Source organism: Aulonocara sp. 'chitande type north' Nkhata Bay, linkage group LG6 (assembly GCF_057382095.1).
Source record: "Aulonocara sp. 'chitande type north' Nkhata Bay isolate Kocher_YH1m ecotype deep benthic linkage group LG6, A_spYH_male_GT1.1, whole genome shotgun sequence".
In the NCBI taxonomy this organism is placed as follows: Eukaryota; Metazoa; Chordata; class Actinopteri; order Cichliformes; family Cichlidae; genus Aulonocara; species Aulonocara sp. 'chitande type north' Nkhata Bay.
The window spans coordinates 19262308-19287423 of record NC_141349.1 but is presented as its reverse complement, the minus strand read 5'-3'; the positions used below and the strand labels follow the sequence as shown (position 1 = coordinate 19287423).

At 40.3% G+C, this 25116-nt stretch overlaps 1 protein-coding gene across 3 annotated transcripts; it reads left to right on the top strand.

Annotated features, from left to right (window-relative positions):
* Positions 1-1323: 1323 nt before the first annotated feature.
* LOC147327644 (nephronectin) lies at positions 1324-10351 on the top strand. Of its 3 annotated transcripts, none has more exons than XM_086295421.1 (7): positions 1324-1342; positions 3461-3570; positions 5168-5260; positions 5392-5514; positions 5961-6080; positions 8695-8823; positions 9441-10351. In XM_086295421.1, the coding sequence occupies exons 3-7, from the start codon at positions 5230-5232 to the stop codon at positions 9647-9649; spliced, it is 612 nt and encodes a 203-aa protein (XP_086151547.1). In that variant the 5' UTR covers positions 1324-1342; positions 3461-3570; positions 5168-5229; the 3' UTR covers positions 9650-10351. The 3 variants fall into 3 exon arrangements, with proteins under 3 accessions (XP_086151547.1, XP_086151544.1, XP_086151546.1); XM_086295418.1 differs by lacking the exon at positions 1324-1342 and adding an exon at positions 1455-1859; XM_086295420.1 differs by lacking the exon at positions 1324-1342 and adding an exon at positions 1897-2029.
* Positions 10352-25116: the final 14765 nt, after the last annotated feature.

The following is a 25116-nucleotide window of genomic DNA, read 5'->3' as shown; positions in this document are numbered from 1 at the left end:
TGGTCACGCCAGCATCGAATCCACCCAAGTTACATGGTTTATTAAAAGAATCAAATTACAGCATTTACATTTATGTTAGACTACTTTTAATTAACTGCTTTAGCCCACTTACAATGAAAATTTAAAAAAGAATCTAGTCATTGGCCTGTGTAGTATGTTAACACTATTGGACGTAAAAGTAACTTGAACTCCAATTTTGAAAACACAACTTTATTTATTTATTCATTTATTTATTTGCTCTGACTTGCATTATGAGTATGAGTCTGTGGTCTGGGAGAGAGTCCTGTAACTCTCTGTCTGCAAAATACAGTATATAATGACCAACGTTGGGCAATTCATTATGCAAACAACAAAGTTTTTTGCAGCTGTTTACCTAAAAATGCAGCCAAGGGCGATTGTTTAAATAAACATTTCAAAACTATTTACAGAACAATCAGGTGTTCTTCATCAAATTTGATGCCGCACAAATTATTTGTGCCACTCCAAAAAATAATTTCTGTCCACTATGAGATAAAGGAGAACAACAGCCTGATACCTGCAGGCCTGACAACAGGAGATGTATCACTGCTGTAACACCTTAACATTCAGCAGTCGCCTCATTGTTCTGACACACACAACAAAACTATTGACTACACAACATGCTAACTACACAAGATTTGCGCTAAACGTCGCAAATCTCTCACATCTCAAAACACCCTGTCACTCCTAACACTCCCCCCCCCTTCCTAAACAACTAAATGCCATGTTGCTATATCATTTTTTTATTGGTCCACAGAGTACATTTTTCCACCAATAGGAAAGGGTGGAGGGGTGTGTGTGTTTTTGCTCACAGGCGGAGAGTGCTTTCGAGGTTTTCCTTATAAAACGCTGTTTTTACGGTTTCTTCCGTAAAAACAGCAGTAAATATAAACAACAATAGTATTCAGGAAAAAAAACAAACATTGCATAAATTTTTATCATAACTCTGGTTTTACGTGGCCCATCAACACAATTTAAAAACTGGTATAGTTTTTAAATTGTGGCATAGTCCACACTTTTTCCGTCAGTTGTTCCGTCTGTCCTGCTCACATCTCCAATGGTTGTACACGTTGTCATGAACGTGGCTTCACTCCACATCAGCCACGCCGCTTTGCTAGCTAAAACACCGGTGTCAGCACATAAGGACGCTGTCATAGCCTGTCAATGACGTTGATTAGCTGCGTATATACGAATGTGAATCACATCAGCGGCTGGACTATGGGATAAGGTGGCATCGTCTAATCCCATACTGGAGCAGCCAGTCACTTACTGACTAACACTGGAAAACAGAATTGTTAACTTATTTATTTTAATTTCAATTCAGGTTAGATTTTTTTTCTATGTGCGCAACACAGATTTTCTGTGCACAGAGACCATGCCAACACTGCGCAATTGAGCATGCACGCAGCTTAGAGCGAACATTGGTTACAACTGATTTAAAGTGTGGGGGATTCATATATAGAAGAGTAGAAAAATCCAAATACAAGTAAAAGATATCATGAATATTTTGAGACAACATAGACTTTTTAAATTTAGTTTTGACTGAGTGAAGAAGTTGTTAAAGTAAAAGCTAAACTAACCTTTGGTTAATGCTGAATATTCTGTTGTTATGGCAACCTTTTTGTTCACCATTTTGCATGCTAACCTAGCTAGCAACCTACCTAGCTAGCTAGCCCTTATTTAAAACTGACCTTCTAGAAAGTGTTACTGCTCCGCAGACTTCTTGGTGACACCTCCAGGAAGTAACTTTGGGTTAATGAGACACTTCTAAATCTGTCTGAAGATATGGAGGTTTTGCACACACGTGTCCATCTGATGCTAACTGCTCTGCCAATTTGAAGGTCTGTCAATTATCATGATATGTACAGTCAAGTGATTAAGAATGTGCTGACTTCTTTACAAACACTTGCAAACTATTCTCTGAGGATACTAAAACTGTGAGACCCTTGGCCTTCAAAATAAAAGTTGCACTATTTGAAACACTATTTGAGGCACAACGTTTAGTTTGAAGGTGAGCAGTCTCCCATTTCCATTGCACTTTTTCAAGTTTTACTCAAACTTGGTTAGTAGAGAAGTTAGAGTAGATCTTAGGTAGATAGTAAGTGCATCTAATTAATCTAATTTTGAATCTTATTAAGAATTTTGGTGATTTTAGCCCTAAAGAGTTTTTTTTAACCCTTAAGGTTATATTTCTGGTCAAGTGCAAAGTAATTAATTTTTTTAGTTTAATTTTAGTTTTAGTTATACAGCGCCAAATCACAGTTTCCTTGAGGCACTTTATACTGTAAGGTAAAGACCCTAAAATAATGCAGAGGAAACAAGGGAACCCCCAACAATCAGGTGACCCCATATGAGCAAGCACTTTGGCGACTGTGGGAAGAAAAAACTCCCTTTTAACAGGAAGAAATCTCCAGCAGAATAAGGCTCAGGGCGTGAACAGTTTGGGGTGAAAGAAGGAAGATGGGACATAAAATACACTGTGAAGGAGAGCCACAGATTAATAATAACAAATGATTAAGTGAGTCAAAAAGGTGAGTGAAGAAGAAAAAAGTAACAAAACAATGAAAATGTTTCTTGCTCTTTGTACTAAAACACTTATAAATATAATAAATATAACACATGCTACTGTAACCCAAAACAGCAGTAAGCACACTTATACTGCAACCTTAGTATTATTATACACTACACAGGTCCTGTAGTTGTAATGTCGATGGACAACTCAAATGATGCCTAAATTAATCAAATTATTAATTTAGCAGATGAACCAATAATATTGTCTTGCTTTTGTTTTGGCTTTGTGTTGTTCACTACATATGCACACTGAGACGTGCTCTGCAGTACCATCAGTGAACACTGGGAAACATCTGTATTAAGACTAAACTCTGTTTCCAGCTTGCTGTGATTTATGTTCATCCCTGCTTGTGATGTGATCTCATCTACTAACTAATCTGGAATTTATTTATTTCTGTTACTTCCCTTCTTCCGTCTTCTCTTTTTCTTCTTGTCTCTGGGTGTTTATGAAACAGATTTCCCAAGAGCATTTCTGTTTTTATTGTTTGCAAAAGTGAAGACATTTTCAGCTTAAGCGGTTACTTCTTTGTCCTTGTATGTCCTATCTGAGAAAGAGACGATCTCATGTCCAAAATCACACCCTATTTATTATACAGTGCATTATTTCTACCTTACACTGATTTCAGCATAAGTAGGATAATCTATCTTACTTCATCTCTTTCACATTTAAATATCATTTTTTGTGTGTGGTTGGTCTAATATTATTGGCTCTGTCTCACAACTGCTTCTGGGAAAACCATCAAATGGCAAATAGCTGTAAAACTTTATTGGTGATTAATTGCACTGCCTACCTCCCAGGCATAAGAGGGGCTTTGTGCTAAAGCCCTGGAGGTCTGGTGATGATTAATAATCAGATAACCTCTTGTCCCAGCCTCCACAGGCCAGTGGAGGATGAACCGGAGCAAAGTCGGGGTCTCTGCAGCTATGGTCAGACGACTTCCTGTTGTTTTGGATGGAAGAATGTTAACAGCATTTGTGAGCGTAAGTCATTCTGCAGTTCAGTAATACAACAGCCCCAATTATCCAGCTCCTGAGGTCACTTATGAGCTCAGGAGAGAAAGAAATGTGAGATATTATGACACGTACTTTATAATAAGCTGTAACAACCTGAAAGACAGTATTGCTCTTGAGACATTTTTCTGATATTAATTAAATGTGTATATTTTGTATATTTACATTTAAAGCTGTATGCAAAATGTAAAATGTATGCTGAGAGTTAACTATTCCCCTTGGTTTTATGAGGTGCTTCAGTTTCTTTCAGCACATAATTTATGGCTCAATTAGTCTAGTATTATTAGCTCTGTTTCAAGATGCAGGAAAAAACACCTCACAATTCATTCCGATAATTTTATCAGCAGTCACATCACCAATAAACACTAGTGACTCGCCTCCACTGGCAGTCATACATGCCTATGCTGATGATGATGTTATATGCTTTGGCATGATTGAGTTTCTCTCTTCGTGTCATTCTGGTACAAGTTAAGCTTGAATTGTAGAGATTTTCTTCCCCCAGAACTTTGCAGGCTCTTTTAGACGTTTCGTGGGAAACTCTAATCTGGCCTTATTCTTCTAGAGTGTAACCAGTGGTTTGCACCTTGTTGTGTATGCACATTGATGAAGGCGCCTTTTGATTGAAGAACTCCTCGATGCCATTCTTGACTTGGTTAAATGTCATGACATTGTTTTACTTAACCATGGAAATAATTCTGCAATCAATCACATTCGTGTTCCTCTTTGATGTTTCGGGCCTTTTATTGTTGCTGAGCTGGTCAGTGCTTTCAATGTTTGTAAAAATGGACCAGATTATTGATTGTGCCACTTTAATACGTTGATTTTGTTTTTTCTAATCATGACCTACCTCTCTTGTACTGACATGTCTTTTGAGCTCATGTTGACATTTCCACTTGGAAGCAGCCAAAGATCTTTTATCTGCTTAATTTGTAATTAAATAATGAGAGCCCCTGGCTATGAAACTTCTTGTTAGTCATTTGTCTTAACACTTTTGAGCCTCTAAAAATGGCGGACTGTGCATACAAATGTCTGTAATTCCTAAATAGTTAATGCAATGTGTTTTGTGAAATCCCTTGAAAGTCGCCACTTCAACCAAATCTTGATTGTTTGATTTAAAATTGTCAGACTACTGTTTGGCAATATTTCTATGAGAACTAACTTTATTAACTGTCCTAATATATAAAAAATAATGATAGAATTGTATTATTTCTTCTTAAGTTGTCTCTTAGTACAGTTAACCACAGTGTAAGCCATACTATGTCAGATAATTGCATCAAAAATGACCCAGAATGCACCGCTATGAGACAAAGCTTCATTCAGTGAGTGTAACCAGCTGAGCTGGAGGTCCTCACCCATAGACACCTGTTTAAACACCTGTTTTAGCACACATTATTGTCATCAGGTTTAATCATTAATGCAGTTTAAACTATTCAGTTATATAAACATTTAGCTTGCTAACATAGCTCACATTAGGTTTTTCTCCATTATCCTGTGCACGCTTTACATGCTGCTTTATGTAGCTCATACCAGTGTGCAGAAGTTACATTGTGTCTGTTGTTGTCCGCAGCGGTGTGCAAGAGATCCTGCATAAATGGGAAATGTGTGGGACCGGACAAGTGTTCATGCTCCATGGGTTATAAAGGACCGCAGTGCAATGAAGGTGGAGTATCATTTACAAAATCGTTGTCTGTCTTATGTTTTTGATTTCTTAACCATTACCTGCGTCATTCTGCATCATTTACCACAAGGATTTCTATCTGCCGCTTGAATAATGTTTCATATTGACTCCAGATGTGAATGAGTGCGGTTTGCCGGAGAGGCCGTGTTCCCAGCGCTGCATGAATACGCACGGTAGCTATCGCTGTTACTGTGAACCTGGATACACACTCAGTGCAGATGGATACACCTGCACCAGTGAGTAATTTTCTGTGGAGGGGAATGCTTAAAATCCACATTAAGAAAAGCCTGCGTGCTGGCAGATTATATTTCTCTCCGATCAGTTTTCTACAAAAAGCTTTCCACCGTCTTCATACCATAATAGGAGGTTAAAGTGTCCGAGGACTCAGCTTACACATCCTTTTAGCCTCGCATAAATGTTTATGGCTGAAATTTACAGTTTATATTATGGAAAGTGATATCATAACAAACCTTGGCGGTGACAGGGTCAAGAGCAAAGAGCATAAATTAGTGATTCATGTAAGATTTTAGTTTTTAAGGAGCATTCAGTTATCGTTTCTGTTTACAGCTTCATTACTGGTCTGAGTGTTGCAGAGCATGCGCTCGTGTACTGTGTGGTGGCATGACAGTGTGTGTGACCCTCTGACCGATCCTCAGCCAGTGTTTCCCTGTCTGTCTTCCAGGAGAGGCCGCATGTTCCTCCCTGCACTGCCAGTTTGGTTGCCAGATGGAGAGAGGGGGAGCGCCGCGCTGTCTGTGTCCCCCCGGCCTCCACCTGGCTGCTGACAACAAGACCTGTGAAGGTAGTGCCTCCTTAGAAACACCCTCAGTATGTCACCCCGTTTAGATTCTAACTTTTCACAGTTTTTATTCACCCGATAATCAGACCGGTAACTGTTCAAATCTGTATTTTTTTTTAAATTTACCCATGCAGTAAATATCATTAACAGGTCTTTACAGAATGTCTCTTAATCACACTGCTACTCTAGAAAAATATGTTTGATTCATTAACAATTATACACCTACTTCTAATCGTTCTTTCCTCAGCAAAATATCAGAACTTTTTCGCTTTTTCACCTTTGATACTGTTGGTCATGACATTTTAATTTAATTTTAATTTAAGGCTTAGGTTTGGTTTAGGTCAGGTTCTTGATAATCCTACTTAAAGAATAGAGGTTGTTGTTTTTTTTAGTTCCAGTAACTAATTTTAGATCTGCACATATAAAAATTTAATCAGGTGTTCCTCAAGGGTCTGTTCTTGGTCCATTACTCTTTAACCTTTACCTTTGACCTCTACATGCTCCCACCTGGTACTTTTATAAAAAAAAAAATCACATATTCTACCATTCTTATGCAGATGATACACAAATGCACGTATTGTTTTCCTCTGATGATCTAACCCGTTTTCAAAAATAATAAGCTGCACATTAAATAGTATTTTATTTCTTTATTTTGTTGTTTTTATTGCCTTTAACCCACAAAGGTGTCATGTTTTATCGTTTATGTTGAGCACATTGAGTTTATGTATAATCTAACGTGCTATATAAATAAAATTGCCGTTGCTGTTGCTGTTAGTTGTCAATGTGACATTATTCTCGTATATGGGAGAGAGTGGGTTTTTATTTTCCAACTGATGTCTGTCTAAAGAGCTAAAGAGCTTTGATTTATAATCATCAACTTACTGTCAGGTCTGAATAAATGCTTAATTAGAACTCATAGATGAATCTATTAGGAAATGTTTGCTCAAAGCTTAAAAATAAAAATAAAGCCTCCACACTCAGTTGAGTGTGATGAAAGCATGCACATTATGTCAACTACCTGCAGCTAAGTTACCAGACATCCACTGATCTGTCCACCCAGTGGTAAAAATAGCCTTTAATAACCTAAAATGAAGGGAATTACCTAAAATGCTGGAGTCCCTCTCGATAACTCCTGGCGACTCCTGTCCTGTAATGAAGCGAACCTCGCAGCTGTTAAGGCGCATTCACACACTCTTTGTGGGAGCTAGTCAACTTCAAAGGCAGTGGGAAGTCACTGTTTTTTGTTTTTCTCTCACTGAAATACTGCTCTATTTAAATGACACTGGGACAAATGACAAATAATAATTAAAAAATCTGCAGGTGTTCCTCCTCTTCCTTAAAGTAAGTATATTACCTAGGAAAGAAATATTTGGTTGTCAGCTTATTAGGTACAGAGACATTTAAAATAATTCAAATATAACACACAAAAAAATCCTTTATCGCTCAGGGTTAGTGCAAAATATTAGAAATTCCTTTTAGTACTTCTCAAATAATTTTCTGAAGATGCTCTGTTTTTTTCAGTAGGATCTTATATGCATCAATGAAGCCCTCAGTAAAGATAATTTATAAGTTCAGCTTGTAAGTGGCAAAAACTGCAGTTCCTTTAGTGGCCACTTGAGGCTGGCTCCAGAAATGAGTTAATCCCTATAAACTCCCATGATAAAATGCCCAATTTTTCAACACTGAAAAGCATATTTACAACCTGGTAGAGGGGGCAAAAATCATTTTGGCCTTTGTGGATGGTTTCCCTTCTTCTTTTTACAACTCATCTACCTTGATAATTGAGTTAGGGGTGTGGTTGTGTTGATTGAGAGGTGTCCCATCTAGAATCTGCGAGGCACTCTACCCTCGCATCCATATAAGGTAGCTTCTCCAAAATACTAAACATTAATGATGAAGATTTGAAACTGGTAATCTAAAACCAAACTTGTGACGTAATGTTGGTGATGTCCAGGTTTTATTCAATCTATACCCCGCTTAAAGTGTCATAAACAGGTCGGCTTTAAAAACTAGTTTAGCTCCATAGATCTGTGGTCTTGGTTCACAAACTTTATGATTTTATATTTTCATGAGTGACTTGCAGGGTGTGCCAAAAACCCATACACAGCTTCATGGTCCACACCTGAATTTGTATGCGTTTGGGTCATTCCTTGTCTTTTAACAGCGCACCTTTCAAAGCAATGACGTGAGGTCCAGGTACTCATTTGTGTGTTTTAGAAGGTAATTGCTGTTTTGAGCGAAGACAAGAAAGCACCTTGTCCTGGAAAGACATGCGTGTGTGTGTGTGTGTGTGTGTGTGTGTGTGTGTGTGTGTGTGTGTGTGTGTGTGTGTGGTCCAGGTGTGGACTCATGGTTTGGACTCTGTTCACAGAGTCACAATATGTGGTCATGTCTTCTTCATGGGGAAAAAATAAGGCGTCATCATCAAACATTAAGGTGAACACATGGTTTAGGCTTAGGGTGAGATTAGATTTAGAGTTTGGTGTAAATCTCCAGGAAATGAATGTAAGTCAGTGTAAGGTCTTCTGAAGTGATGTATACTGAGCTGTTGTATCCCCCAAAATAACAAAAACTTCAGTGATGTGCAAGTCAAACATTTATTTGCGGTGTGTTCCAGATGTAAACGAGTGTCAGCAGGATGTGTGTCCACCACGGCGGACGTGCAAGAACACTTTTGGCAGCTTCGTTTGTGTGTGCAAAGACGGTTTTGTGATGGGGGCGCTGGAGGGCTCCGTTAAATGCCGAGGTAAAAAGCAATGTTGTTGAGCAGACTGTCACGTGTGTATGTGTGCATGTGTGTGTGTGCGTGTGTGTGTGTGTGTGTGTATTTTGTGTTTTTTTTTTCTAATTCATAGAATTTTGTTGTCTTCTTGGACTTGAATGGTTGAGAAAATCTGAAATACAGCGAGAGAGCAAAGAAGATATAACATTTCCCACCAAAGTGAAGCCAGAAATGATATGAATTTTTGAAAATCTCTTTCAAATTGGTTCCATGTCAGCCCCGTAAATGACTAAATGGATCACAGCACCATCCCCACATGTTCTCCTCATCTGCGCTAATTGGCAGAGGAGAGGGATCATGTGAAGATGTGCTTTGGCAGCAGAGAATCCAGAGACCATGTTTATTTGATGAGCACTCGTAGCTCACCCACTCAGCTGTGGGCTCACCCGCAAGCTGTTTTTTTTGTTTTCATCTGTGTGATGAACACTGCAAAATTATCTATTAGGCAGGTTTCGAGGAGTCAGTCCCAAAACCTTTTCGCTCTCTTCCCGCTGATCGATAAAACAACTGTAAAGCAGGTCTAGCATACTCGCATGCTGTGAGGCCATCAAACTATTATTTCCTTCTCTTCTTCTCCAAAGATGAGGATGAATGTTTAACCGGGGCTCACCGGTGCAGCCGCCATGCTCGTTGCTTCAACACCGATGGTTCCTACACCTGTCTGTGTTTGGAGGGATTCTTCGGCAACGGACGCACCTGCCAACCCAGGAGAGCCCCGCAGTCCAAGGCTCTCATGTACTTCAACTACAAACTCAGCAAAAGGACCAGACTCCTGCCACCTGCATCTTAGCTCAACTTCCTGCAAACTACATGGGTCAAATAAAAAAGGGCATGCAACATTAAGGAATGATTTAATAAGCAAAAACAACAACATCACCAACAAAAAAACCACACGCACAACTGTAAAAATAGGCGGGAACACTTTGAGCCGACTTGTTTGTTTTTGTTAAGAATTTTCAGCTCAGCTGGAAACTTTTTTTGCATTTTCTTTTTTTTTTTTTTTTTGAAAATATTCACAGCACCATCGGCTGCCTGTGTAGTATCAAGTAGACAAACCCTTCATTTAACAAGTGCACTGCAAAAGGACTGCAATGTGTATACTTTAATAGTATGTTTGAGCCCAAATAACCAGCTGGAGGCTTTAGTGCCGTGACTCATCTCAGAACCTCAGACACACGCCCCTGTTTGTACAACACAGCAAAGCAAAATCATTCATATATCGGGTCTGCATCACTAGTAATTTATAGATTTTTACCCCCTTTTAATGTAAATTTTCTCATGAAAAAAAGCGGTTTTGTGAGGCTTCAGATTTTGCTAATAAAAGGCTGACCTCTGGTGGATAGATAAGGGAAGATGCTGGATTTGTCCTACCTTCACTGTGAACTCTGAAGAATGCCAGTGAAACAAAATGCTACCAAAGGATGTGTACTTTGTAAGTCTACCATGTGATTATGGATTAATGCGATGTTATTTTTTTTTCTTAATTTCTAATTTAAAAAAAAAAACCTGTCCAAACAGATGGTATATAAACGTGATGGACTCGCTTTGGAAGCAGCTAAAGCACAGACTGATGTTTTCCTACCTCACTGTTTATCTTCTGCCCCTCTCCCTCTGTTATGCCACAGGGAATGTTTTTCAGACCCACTAAGTCACACGTGGGGCAGACTACCACACAGCAAGAGAGCACAGACAGGTCAGACCAACCAAATACCAGGAATCCTTGTCTGTCAGCAGCTGTCTGGAAACCTCTTCCTGCTTTCAGAGAGCGCACGAATGGAAATTGAAGTTTGCTTTTTGATGTTTTTCTCAGGTCAATTTCAAGTTTCCTTCCGAATGATTAAGATCGTGACCCTGGGAGAGGGGGTGGGCGGGAGGATTGCAATAGTTGAGGATAATAACTGTAATGATAGGAGATGGTGGTAGAGGGCACTGTGTGTTGTGTCAGGGCCCTCGGTTGTAGTCCCCGAGGCTTTGATGCTCACGGGGAGTCGGGTTTGTAGTGAGAACAAGCAGCTGCTGCCTGCTGAAGGGCCCTGCCACTGACCCTATTCATCCCAACAGCAGGTGTCACGTCGAGTCCCCGCCTCAGCCTCGCGCGCACACATTCACACATGTGCCTCCCCTGCGCACACGCGTACGCCCATGTGCAAAATCACAGAGCTTTGTGCGCATTTACGCACACACAGACGAGTGTGTGTGTGTGAGAGAGAGAGAGAGTGAGGGGGGGCCTGGAACTACTTACAGAGAACAAAGAGGGAAATCAGGAAAAAATGCAGCCTCTTAGAATAAATCTCACCACAATGCTGAGAAAAATCCCCAACCTCACCCCCAGAAACGCAAGAAAAACCTGGTTTCTCTCTTTCAAAGCACTCAAAAGTGTCTTACAAAAGCAGAAATAGAAAACATTTTAGATAAAAGGATCCAGGCCCCTTTTACTGAAAAGGACCTCACACCAAGTTGTGTGTAATTCCTACCAGAAACTGGTTTATTTACCAAAAAAATAATAAGATTTAATGCCAAGGCACTTAGGCTACAAATAAAGGACAACAAGTAGTGGGTACACTGAAAGGGGAGGGAGGGGAGGGAGGTGAGGGGACGCCGGGGTGGAAATTTTCCTTTTTTCTTGTGCTTGTTATTTTCTGGTCCTCTGTTTACACGACACACAAGATTTCTCATGGAGGGGCAGCAAAAAAAGGGGGGGTGGGGGGGGGTGAGCCGTGCAGTATGACCTCGGTGAAATAAAAGGCAACAATAAACACGTCAGAGGAATTTGGACGTGTCTGCGGTGACACAAGCTCTCACAAAACGAGCCCGATTTCACGTACGACTCTGAGGAGCTGCTGCTTGCTGCCTGGCCTCGCCTTATATAAAGCAAAATCAACATTGTTGTCCCGAGAAAGTGAGCAATGATGCTGACAAGTGCACGGAGCCAATGACAATACATTAACGGAGATGCTAGGAACAACCGTGCCACCCAAGTTGCTGAAAGGCCTTTCAAACAGCACCACTGAAGTGTAAAACCACTAAAAACCCCTGTCCTTCCCCTTACTGTCCTTTTCACTTTCGTTTGGAACGAGCCAGTGTTTTCTTATTTTTTTTCTCCACAGCTAAAACTCGCATTGTGTTCCGATTGGACCCATCTCCTCTTACACACACTCGCTGTGAGGAAGAACATAAGGTGGCGTTTCCATGAATGAATTAAAGAACGAAATGCTGACCAATCCCACTCGGGGGTAGAACAAGCCAAAAAGCTTGAACCCTTGGCGTAAAATTATAAATCTTGTTAGGAAGACTTTTCTCGTTTCTTGCCTCTGCCTACAGAAATCCACCCCGGAGTGGAGAAAGTGTGACGGCTCACTGCCTGTGGTAACCTCCCCGGGTTTCTTTCTTTCTTTCTTTTTATGAATTTGACTGAAATGAGCTGAATATATATTGAGAAAAACGAACGGCTCATTTGTTTCAGTCACATCACAGCAGCCTAACTAACCCATTTAGCCCAGTTTTGACATGGTGATAATTAAAGCTTCCTGTTATCTTAAAGGCAGCAGTGTCCTCTCAGTCACTTTTAAATCACATTATGTGGAGTAAATACTTTCCACTGTGTGACCCCCAGAAGGGCTTTCTTGTCATTCCCATTCATACTAACACAGTCCTGATGAATGTTTTGCTATGTGGTGGGTAATGTGTGTGTGTCTGTGTGTGTGTGTGCATGTGAGGCTGAAGGAAAACCTGATGTGGAAATATCCCCAAGACCTCAAACGTCTTTAAAGTTAACTCCCAGGCACCCTTCATTCTGCACACACCCACACTTCCTCTTTTCTTTGAAATGGATGGAGCTGTAGTGTAACAGTGACCCTAATTCATGTTACAAATCCACATGATGACTTTGAACTCCGTTTTCCTCTCCTTTCTTCTGTCAGCTCCCATTCTCTCCACAGAGTATGTAGGAGAACTGAAACAGCCACATCATAACATGAAAGCAGTCTCAACCTGACCGGAATTCGCTGTGCCTAAATCATTCTTAATATGCGAGCCGAGCAGCCTTGTTCGGAGGATTATCCTCAGTAGAACAGGAAAGATTTCCAGCTAATCTATATTGGAATGCCCACTCTGGAGAAGGTGAGGGGAAGTGGCTGGGACCAGAGGTTTCTTGGAAGCCAACACACTGGGTAGCGAGTAGGGCCCAGCCGCTAAGGAAAGCAGTGTACTTCTGTTCAGCTGCAGCCTGCGTGTCCTCCAGCAGGAGGGAAGCGTTTGTTTTGTTCTGCTGCAGAAGTGATTTGCTCTAATTAATTTAATTATCAACAATTCTGACCATCGTTTAATTCTGTGTTATTCATCAAGCAAACATTGGCCGCTTCCAGCTGCTCATGTGGTATGATCCATTGCTCAACTCTCTTTTGCATCATTGCGATGGTCTGGGGAAAAAAATGTGAGGGTTTGTTTTTATCATTTTATCACAGTTTGTTGGCTATGCTAGCTGTGTTAGCTCTTGACAACAAATATGTACAGATTAATCAGTCACAAAAATAATACTTTATTTTGTTTCACGTTTTCATTTCAATGAAAGCGCTCTGGTTTTAAAAGGTGGACCTAGTAACCACAGCGTTATCCATGTCATTCACTGGTTTGTGAACTAGCTTTGTCTTTAACAATGTGGTCATCACCATCTTGCTTTTAAAGCCAGAAGTAACCATATTGTGTTTTAACAAATATTTGGGGGGCCTTTATAATGAGCCTGTTGCTGTGTAGGGGAGCACAGAGCCACAGGCTCAAATCTCGACTGTTCCAATAGCCTTGTGGCACAAAGGGTCACCAGTTCAACCTGTACCCGAGTTGGACTTCTATAGATCAGCAAAGCTAGCTAGCTTGGTTAGCAGATGTGGTTAGCAGATAACTATATGAGTGGATCATGCACACACCTGATAAAAAACTGGAGCATAGTGTTTTTAAACATGCTGTCAGAGCAATTGACTACACGACAAGCTATTTTTAATTGCCATATATTTAAATTAAAGATGCCGCTAAAGCAGCAATTCCTAAAGTCAAGAGTGCTGCGGTCCGCTTAACAACCAATCCCAATGGGGCCCACACAATTGTAAATTTTCACTCTAATAAAAATACAAAAGAATGTGACATAACAAACCTTGATATTTTTATTCAAAAAGCATAAACAGCACAGGCTGTTGGCTGTAAATTGCTAATGCTACCCAATCATACGCTAAGTGTTAAGCCAAATGTGTGACCCGAAGACCATTGGGACACAAACTTCAATACAAGAGTGGTAAATTTAAGTCAAAGTAAAGCGTAATATATGTATAAGCTAACCACCTCTTGTTTCCAGATTTAATTCACTTCTTATGTAAATAAATAGATGCATATAAATGTGTAACTTTAGAGTAATTTCAAACTCAATTTCTGTTATTACTGCAGCCCTCCTGCAGTACCTTTGCAGCACACAAGGGGGCCCCCTGCCAACAGTTGGGAAATCACCGACCTAAAGGAAGCGATATCACAGTTGAGAAAATCCAGTTCTGCGATACATTTTGATCCAGAACTAATGATATTTGATGCAAATATGGCTAATCCAAATATTTAATAATGTGGGTGCGGTCACAAAAAGGGTGTCTTCTTTCTTTTATATACAGTCTATCTTTTAACCTGGGGAACCAAAGGGATTAACTCATTTTGGGAGCAAGGAATGAAGAATTTTTCATCACTATTTTGTTTTTTTTATAACAGGCAAGTCTGACGAAACAGATACATAACTAACAATGACAGGAGGGAAAAACAGTGAAAGAAAAGTAGGAAGGATGACAAGTCACAATCGCATTAGACAAGTTTGATCCAGTACTGCAATACTCCTAATTTTTTAATCTTCTTCACGCTTTTTGTTTACCTTTTATATCCCACATCTTCCAGGCATGCTTTACTCTCAACTACAAACTTGAAACAAACTGGTAATATGCTGTGAGGGGGCAAAGACTGTGTAGATTTGGGGATGCCATATGAGTCTGAGAGAGCATTTTTCTGATTGCATGTGCCCTAAATGTATGTGTAAAAAGAAAGTTCTGGCAAGCGGAGGGATGGGCACAGTTTTAATTAGTGCTGTGCTGGAAGGCTGAACAGTGGAATCGTTGTGAGAAAGGCCACAACAGCTGCAGTGGCTGTTTGCTGGCTATTGAACCGAGCTCTCTCCCCCACCGTGCTATCCCTGTTTTCTCCCCTGTTTTCCCCCCTCTTCTCCTGTGCTAGTTCAGGTGTCTGGGATAGCTAAGGAAGCTCTGTGTGGCACACACCCAGACTTGCCGAGCTGGCAGCGGCCACTCTGTTGAGAAATGCATGAGAGAGTAGCTGGCAAGCTCGCTGCCTGGCAGGTTGTCCCACTGGGGAATCACTCAGTGAGAGCAGACTGCAGCCAATTCCCTGTCAGTGGTCAATGATCTCACAAGGGCAGAAGTTGGGGAGTATAGATGTAGACGCAGAGACGGGCTCTAGTCACGCTGTGTAATACCTTCCCATTCATTGTGCTCGCAGTGACCCCACCCTGCCCACGGGGACGCACTCTAAATTTTCAGAGTTGAATTGGGAAATTGAAACAGCGTGTTCTGCGAAAAACTTCAATGGATGGAAATTGTTTTATTACCGCAGTGCTCAAATTGCATGTTTATACACTTGATTTGATGTCCAAATTAGCTGTTTTGACGTGCAAAACCAGAGCACAGAACAGGGTGCTTTCTGTGTTTACACTACTTAGACACACGCAGCCCGTTTTTGATATGTTGTTAAGTGATGTCCTGTCCATCTTTTCACAATTTGAAATACCTGCATGGTGCTCAAGAAGTTCCCCCATTTCCTGCTCCATTTCTAAACCCATACAAATGAGAGCAAACCTCAATGTCCACTTAAGCTAAACTTGAGGTCGAACTGGCAAACCCCAAAAACCTCACCTCAGCCTGACCGCACTGCAACCACAGCTGGCAGTCGATCTGAGATGTTATAAACGATCGCTCGAGATATTGTTTTACTTTAGGCTTTACTCTGTCTATTTTGGCATCAAAGAAATCAACACTGGCCTCCATGCTAGCGCTATGAATTACTGGCAAACCATTTCGGTTTAAAAGGCTTCTCAAAAAAATGTAGTCTATTTTGACGGAAAAGTTTAAATAATTTGACGTGGAATGTTTCTTGAAGCCCGAGTTACAGTCTCATTTTCCATCCAAATGTTCCAGTGTTTAGCTGTGAGTCAGGTGCTGCCAAGAGACTCTCAAAGGCGCCTTTGAGGCAACACTTTGGGCCACGCTAACCATTAGTAGTACAACACTGACATCTCATGGATGACCAGAGGATGTGCATCCATAAATATCCCCATACAGACATGACACATAATGACATACACATACATATACTACATATAATTCAGGCTCTATTGTCTCTGTCTAAACAGAACAGAGGGGGGAAGAGCTATTAAAGCTAATAACTCACTGAGGGTGACTTTTGTGCTTCAGTTATTATAGCAACATACTTTATATGAAAAATAGTAAGAATAATTTAATTTACAAACTTTGATAGTACCAAACTGGACTTGCCTGGTTCACAGAATGTGTCTTTTTTTAATACATATGAATGCCTCTCTAAATCTGCTTTGAACGGTCTCTCGTGTGTTTATGGGCAGTTTACAGTTATTTGCTTTATTGTGGGTTATAATATTCATCATCATTTGATTAAGCTGTTTTAAAGAAGTGTTGATTAAACTTCATGGCCACATCTCTGTGAGGAACACAATGATTCAGCCCAGGAATCAATTATATTATTGGATATTACAATAAAAAAAATGTAAACAACTAAAAAAAATTCATTTTTTTAGGATATTGGGTTTGTTTTTAACATGATACTTGATCATTTTTATTGATACTAGTAGGTTTATAGAAGCTTTCCTAAGGTTGTCCCCTGTGTTAGTTTTACTAGTTTATTTTGAGCCTTTGGCTGTGTGTTAGAATGACTGTTAGTCCAAAACATTTCATCCAATTTTTTTCTGTAAATCTCTTTCAGCCACATACATAACCACTGAGGTGGCTTACAGAGGCAAAACTACAAAAACATCAAAAATTGTGTCATTGTCCAACAAATTACCGACCTAGCTGTATCTTCTTTTTTGAGGTGCATTCCCAGGGATCAAGGATTCTGGAGCTGGAGAGTCTGAGTTTTATCCTTCATTCCTTTTCTATTATATTCACCCCATGACATTTAGAAATGACAGGAAACCAGAAAATGTCTGTGGGTATAATAATAAACAGGCAAATGGGCCAAAACAGACACCACAACAGAAAGTAACAAACAAAGGCCAAACACATACATATGTACAGCAACTTTACACTAAGGAAAACGCTGGAGAAGGCCAGGCAATTAATACAAAAACTATATTCAAAGAACTGGAATCAGAATACTTAATAAAACACACAAAAAACAAAGGTCAGCTAAGCAATAACAGTAAAAACTAAGACCATGAAAACAACAACAACAACAAAAAAGAAGCTCTAATTAATCACAAAATCCAAAATAACCAACCAAGCAAATGCTTAAAAACCTTGAGACCACGACGCTGGGCTGTGTGCCTTTACCTCATTAGTATCACTGCTTTGTTTTTGATTGATTGATTGATTCTTTTTTTTTTTTTTGCTCTTTAAATATCCTTAAAGGATGTTTTTTTAAATTGTAAACACATTTTACGTGTTCATGTTTTTGAGCTACTCACCAAACACCTGAAAAGCTTTTTTTTTTCTTTTTTACTGACCACTCTTTACCACCAGGTGGTGCACTGAATCTACTTTTAGATGAATTGTTTGGCGTAGAGCTCTGTTTATAGGATACTTTCAAGTGAATTCTACTTATTTTATGGCTTTATTTATAAATAGAGCCATAAAATCAGGACTTTAAACCTCTTTATCTGGTCGCAGACTCACTTGCTGTGCAATTTGATGCTGGGTGAAATTTGTATTATGAAAATGTGTGTGTTGCCCCACTTTGGTTTATTTATTGGTGTATGTGGAGTATTGTGCATCTAATGATTAAAGGGGGTTTGTGTGAAAAATAAATGGGGACCTTAATAGGTGATTGAAGAAGATTGGTTTTCTATTTTTATCTGTGTAAATAAAGTAAAACTGATTTAAATTTGGCTTAGTGCTTTTGAATAAAATCATTGTTCAAATGTTAACTATTTTGTGTATCTCCTGTTTAGATCATCACGTAAGCTTCAGTCTGATTTGATAAAAACAGAAAATGACGTAAGTGACTAAGTGCGGATACCATATTAAAGATTTATTGTGGCTTCATAAAGCACAGTAGTGGTAAAAACTGTTGCACTGGTGTCCTATAGCAAAACTGTTGTAAATGCCCCCTAACCCCCAAGGGTGAGCCAAGCCTTTAAACTGATGATAGGCGATGGAGAGAGAAGCTGGGTGGTGCACTTAGCCAGCTGAACACATGACACCTCACTACAGCCTCTGTGAGTTTACTCGGGAATGAGCTAAGTGAAAGTTGAGATGGAGGTTTATGTAATAACATTGTAAAGCCATTTTTTCTAGAAAGCCCTGATTATATTATATATGATTATGTATGATTATAATTTAATTTATGAAGCTGATTTAACATGGATATCCACATCTGTCTCAGTCACATGACAGCTGCAACCACAGGGATCAATTAAAGATTGGTGACATCATCTCAGTGTCTGGGTATGGTTTCTGTCTCAGGGTGCAAATGAAGAGTGAATTCCCACGTCGCCCGTGTCTGTATTTAGTTCATTCGTGGCTCCTTCACCCACTGTAGCTTGAGCTTCCAGTGTTAAACTCCACTGACATTTTTAGTTGAAATAAAGTGTCAGGATTCAATCACTATTGCTGTGACAATGCTTAAGAAGATGAAACGACCCAGTCACTTAGACAAGCTCATTATCCTATTCTTATGCAGATATCTTCATTCAGTAGGGAACTGGTGATTACAGCTGGGGGGGTTTAATAATCACATATTTCTAAATATTTCAACAAATACACAATGTTCAAAAGCGCGACCTAAATAAGCACGACCCAGCAGATTAAGACTAAGACTAAGAGCAGCTCTGTGAGGCTGTGACACAGCTGTCTTTACCCCACAATTTGTGTGCAGTGTGTACTCAAAAATTTAGAGGAAACTGGACAAGTGTGGAAAAAGGAAGAAATGACAAGCCTAAAAAGTTGTCAGCAGCAGATGAACAGTACCTGAAAGTATGTTCTTGAGAAATGGGGGAAAAAATCAACAAAGACTTGACACAGGACGTGAGAGATGTATCTAGCCATTCAGTTGATCCATCTACTGTTTGCCAAAGATTCACTGGTAACGGTCTCGATGGAAATGTGGCTGTCACCACACAAAAAATGTACTGATAATCAGTGTCAACAGGGCTTATGGAGCCATGAATCCAAATTTGTTTTTTGCTTCAAATCATCATCAATATGTATGAAGGGCCAGGAGAGAAGTACAACAGTGAGAACCTATAGTCATCCCTAAAACATGGTCATGAATTGACCTCCCCAGAGCTCACCGTTAATGAAGCAGTGTGGGATCATCTTGACTGAGAACAGAACAAAAGGCAGCAAAAGTCCAAAGAAGAGCTTTGAATGTCCTTCAAGAAATCCAAAGAAAGTTTGACTAAAAGAGTTTAGGCTGGATTAAAGAATAAAGACAAATAATAACTTTCAAGCTCATTAGAATTGTACAAACTCTGTTGTACCTCTATTTATGTTTGAACACTGTGATTTTTGCTGAGATAGCTGACATGACTTTACCTGCTAGTTTATGACCTCACAATTAAGGTTTTGGCAACAACAATTTTGGTTTTCCTGGTGTCAGATGCCACCATACTGGGTATGATTTTAGCTAAAGACTCTAGCTAGCTTATTTAGCTTGGCAGACTAGAAGGCGCTGCAAACATGGCTGCCTGTTAATTAGCACTATCATATGAATAACTAGAATTTCCACCAAGCTACATTTATACAACTTAAAGTTGTATAAAATCAGCACAGCAAGCCAGTGCTGCTATGTACAGCAGAGACACAGACAACTGCAAAAGCTACAAAAGCCATAGCTAAAGTCCAGACTTTTCTGAACCAGTGCCTACACCACATCCTCTTAATCCAGTTATGAGAAAAATGACAAAACTAGCGACTTCAACCTTTAGCAGCAGATGAGCAACTTCTGATACAAGAATAGATCTTAAAGGTGGGGATGGCTCAAGCAGACTCTGAGAAAGATGTCAAACAACAACACAAAATTGCTGAAACCCACAAAAAAGAAGAAACGGAACGGCAGCAAAACTCCTGCCACTGTGACCTTTTGTCGCGTATGTCATAGAACTAAGACTGGAATAGAAGCAGGTGATAAAGCCACCTCATGGTGGGCAGCATTGGTGGGAAGTGGGCCTATTCTCCAGGAGGGACAAAGGGCCTTTCTAGCAAACTAACGCATAAACGTCTTGGACTGTTTGCTAGCACAATTAACTGCATAGCAAGCCATTTTTAATGGATAATTCCACTAAAAAAATGCTCCAAATGGTGGGGAAAAAACACAAACATAACTTAAATGATGCCAAGCACAAAGAAAAACATCATCTGTTGCTCGAAATGGCCACAACAGTAATCATGCATCACAGAAGTTTAAAAAAAAACCCAAAACCTATTTTTAAACATACCTGAGAAAAAATCTCAGGTATGTTTAAAATAAGTTACTCTGCGTGGATGCCTACAGCATTTGCACCGTCCTAAGGAAAACTTCCCCTCTGTTTTACTTTTGATCCACTTGGCATTAAATAGATCTAACAGAATCTCATTATCCATTTATAGCACTTTGCTTTGCTCTTTGACATTTGACCTCATATCTCTTTGTTGTTTGCCCACTAGTGTAATGATTTTCTGTGAGCATTCAGTCATGAGCTTTGTTTGAGGACCAGTCTATTTTTGCCCTGCAGATCTGTCTTCAGAGGCCAAATCAGGAGGAGGTGATGTCATGATGGCTATCGCTTACAATGCTTCAGCCATATCCAGATGTACCGACCTCCTCCTCTCCTGAGGTATGACCTCAGTGCGCGTGTTCACATGGAACATCTGCTTGATGATCTGGTTGGAAAGAATCAGGTTTGATCTGATGCAATACTTAACACTGGAGAGAAGTGTGTTGTATTACTGGAAATTACTGGATCAAATCAGTTAGGTTTGTGTGTGTCACTGTGTAATATTGTGTGCTGATGTATGACTACCCTCATATTTTTGGTGACTATTTTATCATTAGGAATATATTTTTGTTTCAGAAAATGTGGAAATTCCTTTGGCAGGAGTAAAGTTCAGGGTAAATCTAATAAATGTGTGTTGAGTTATTAAATTATTTCATCCACTTATATTTTGTCTCACTCAAAGCAGCATGTTACTCAGGTACTTCAAAGATCAATCCATCTAGTCTACATCCATTATCATTCTCTTATCTGAAGTTGGGTTGCAGGAGCAGCAGGCTAAGTGGGGAAAGTGTTCTCCCCAGTAACACTTTCAAATTTCTCCTGGGGTGTCCCAGGCATTCTGAGGCCAGATGAGACGATCTCTAAGGCAAAGCTTAGCCACCATATGAAGGAAACTCACTGCGGTCACTTGTATTCACAACCTTATCCTCGTAGATTTTACCCAGATATAATGACCAAGGGTAAGGAACTGAACATGGATCTAAAGAACCTTCATCTTTGATCTCAGCTCTCTCGTCACCATAACAACATTGCTCTGTTTTTTTTAGTAGAGAACCATGGCCGCAGACTTTGAGGTGCTGACTCTCATCACAGCTATTTCACACATAGCTGTGAATCATCCCAGTGCATGCTAAAGGTGACACCTGGCTGAAATCAGATTTTTTCTTTCTTTCTGATACATGATCAGATGTTTATAAAATGTGTAATGTGTAATTACTTATTTACTCATCAGTTGGTTGTGGCATTCCAAGTGTGCATGTTGCCAGCAGGGAAGTTGCAGGGCTAACACACAGAGACAGACAAATGCTGACACAGAAGCAGACGGAGGTTTAACAGAAAGCAAGCACTTTTGTTGAGGTTGTGAAACTGGTCCAAAACAAAGGCAAAAGTCCAAAACATAAACGGGAACTAACGAAAACCTGAACTGGGTATGACACAGAACAGGGAGATGCCAAGGTGGGCATCAGGGGACATGAACTAAACAGATAATGCATAATGGGAACATAACAGATGCTCTGACAGGGGACAGACGGAGACTCAGACAAATATACACAGGCAGGTGTTTAAAGTGGAGACACATGGGAACACAGCTGAACCGGATACGCTTAATGGAACAAGGGGAAGCAAAAAAGAACATGATGCACACAGGACAAGTGACTATCACAATACAACATGAAAAATGCAAAAAATGCAGACGGAGCCTGAGACACACAAAGTCATCCTTAGATAGTTAGATCGTTTTTTGTTAATTTATGTTGTAATTTATGTTAGGTCAGTCTGTCTTGTCTCTGCTAGCCAGCTAACTAGGCCTCTTAGTTAGCTAGTTTAGAGTTTTTCTGTTAAATTATGTTGTAAATTTATGTTGCATGTAGCACCTTGGTTCCTGGAGGAACGTTGTTTCGCCTCACTGTGTACTGTTAAACTGTATATGGTTGAAGTGACAATAAAGCCAACTTGACTTGACTTGACTTGACAAACTTTACAAGAACCAAAACCTAGAACAGAATTTTAAACTCATATTATTGACTCATAAACGCTGGGTCACAGACCCAGGACCATGACATCTGGGGCCTTGCACTTAGTGTTTCTTCTTCACTCATTATGTCTCTATACACCTCTCTGCATTTAACCATTAGTTATTATTCATCTCTGGCTCTCGTCCACAGCTTGTCTTTGTCCTGTCTTCCTCCCCTCACCCCCAACTGGTCGATGACCGCCCTTACCTGAGCCCTGTTCTGCTGGCAGGTTTAAAAGGGAGTTTCTCGATGCTGCAGCAAGAGTACTGACAGGGACTAGAAAGAGAGAATACATTTCTCCTATATTGGCTTCATTGGCTCCCTGTTAAATCCATAATCAAATTTAAAATCCTGCTCCTCACATACAAGGTTGAATAATCAGGCCCCATCTTATCTTAATGACCTTATAGTACCATATCACCCCATTAGAGCACTTCGCTCTCGGACTGCAGGCTTAGAATAGGAGGCAGAGCCTTCAGTTTTCAGGCCCCTCTTCTGTGGAACCAGCTTCCAGTTTGGATTCAGGAGACAGACACTATCTCTACCTTTAAGATCAGGCTTAAAACTTCCCTTTTTGCTAAAGCATATAGTTAGTGCTGGACCAGGTGACCTTGAATCCTTCCTTAGTTACGGTGCAATCGGTAGAAGCTGCTGGGAGATTCCCATGATGCATTTAGTGTTTCTTCTTCAGTGTTTCTCACTCACTATGTGTTTATACACCTTGTAATTTGGTATTATTAATCTCTGCCTCTCTTCCACAGCATGTCTTTGTCCTGTCTTCATCCATTAACTGCCAACTGGTCTTGGCAGATGGCCGCCCCTCCCTGAGCCTGGTTCGGCTGGCGGTTTCTTCCTGTTAAATGGAGTTTTTCCTTCCCACTGTCGCCAAAGTGCTTGCTCACATGAGGTCATATGATTTTGGGGATTTTCTCTGTTTTCTTTGTATTATTGTAGGGTCTTTACCTTATAGTATAAAACGCCTTGAGTCATCTGTTGTTGTGATGTAGCACTATATAAATAAAATTGAATTGGACTGTATGTGAATCCATTTAAATCTCAAGCAGAAGGCAATTTAGCATCTCAAACTTACCTCGACTTTTACATCTTTCCAAATAGAAAGAAAACCTGTACATTTTTCCATAAAACATACATGATTAGTGCATAAAGGACCAAACTTCTGAGCACATCAAAGTGCCCAGCCCCAGATAAACTTGTGTCAGCAGCTGGGTGAAGTTCAACATGTCACCACCCAGCACAATGTGCTGCATCTGACAACTGTGCTATCAAGGGTTAACTGTCCCAGCTAACAAGTGACCGTGACAGCTGCTGTCAGACTCTGACACTTCGACTCAATAAACCAGGGCAGACCACCCTCCACACTGAGCCCAGGGAATCTCTTTGTCGTGGGTGAACAAAATTGGATGTGTGTGTGTATGTAAGTGTGAATGGTGAGGGTTGGGGGTTGCAGGAACAGTGTCATTTTACACAGTGGGTTTAGATTAGAACTACAGCATTGTCTGATGAAAGGACCAAAGATCAAACCTCTAAAAGACCTCTGAGTGTCAGATGAGGTACGTATCTGCTGAGCATGCTCATCGAAAAACCTCAGGGCATGTTAGAGGACATCTTGACCTTAAAATGAAAAGCTAGTAGGGCTTCGGGGAGTGCCACCCTCTGATTGGTGCACCCTCTGTCTCTGTGCAGTGAAGGTAGGAGAGGTAAGCTAAGTGCCCCTGGAGACAGCATTCAAATATTACCACCCTGGACATTATTTCTAGAAGGACTTGCAAAAAAGCTGCACCAGATGAGCCACCCGTTTGAAATGTGAGCTGGCCCGATGCACTGCTGCCATGCCTTACGTTACTGCAAAAAATTTGATGGGGCCTGCCAAGAGCCCTCGGATGGCAAAATGAATTTCATGTGTGAAGGAGTGTCATCTACGCCTGTGTGTCAGTCATCATTAAGCCTTTTGACCACGCACTAATTCATGGAAGTCTGTGGAGCTAATGTTGTAATCAATCCTAACCCATGAATCCACTCTTCCTCCGCCTGGTTAGAGACAGGCAGCTCTCCAAGGTTTCTAAATGGCTCTGTGTGAACCCTGACCTAATACAGCCTACTACTAAGTGGTTTAAATGTTAATGTCCTGTCTACACATTTTAAAGGCAGCATGTTGGCCTTGTAGTTCTTGTCCTGTTTTGGCCTGAGGTAGCAGATGAGTATTTGACTATTTCGAGAGCAAGAGCTCTTCTTTTAGACCCTTGTGATTTCTGCACCGGACAATAGAACTGAGCTTCAAAAGTGACGGGTTGAGAAATTTTATTTAAATAAATGCATGTAGGAAATGAGCCTACATGCAAGGGTAGGGAAGTTAAACCTGGCTATTGTTGCAGTTATGCGCCTAAAGAAATTATGTCTAATGATCACATCTGATATTTGTCTTTTGTTTGTCTTTGTCAACATGTGGTTTTGCCATTG

What these genes read in the sequence shown, in the direction of transcription:
- LOC147327644 (XM_086295421.1), top strand. Translation starts at nt 5,230, where the DNA reads ATGGGTTATAAAGGACCGCAGTGCAATGAAG. An exon ending in AGGACCGCAGTGCAATGAAG is followed by an intron (nt 5,261 to 5,391) that starts GTGGAGTATCAT and finishes TATTGACTCCAG; the next exon opens with ATGTGAATGAGTGCGGTTTG. An exon ending in AGATGGATACACCTGCACCA is followed by an intron (nt 5,515 to 5,960) that starts GTGAGTAATTTT and finishes TCTGTCTTCCAG; the next exon opens with GAGAGGCCGCATGTTCCTCC.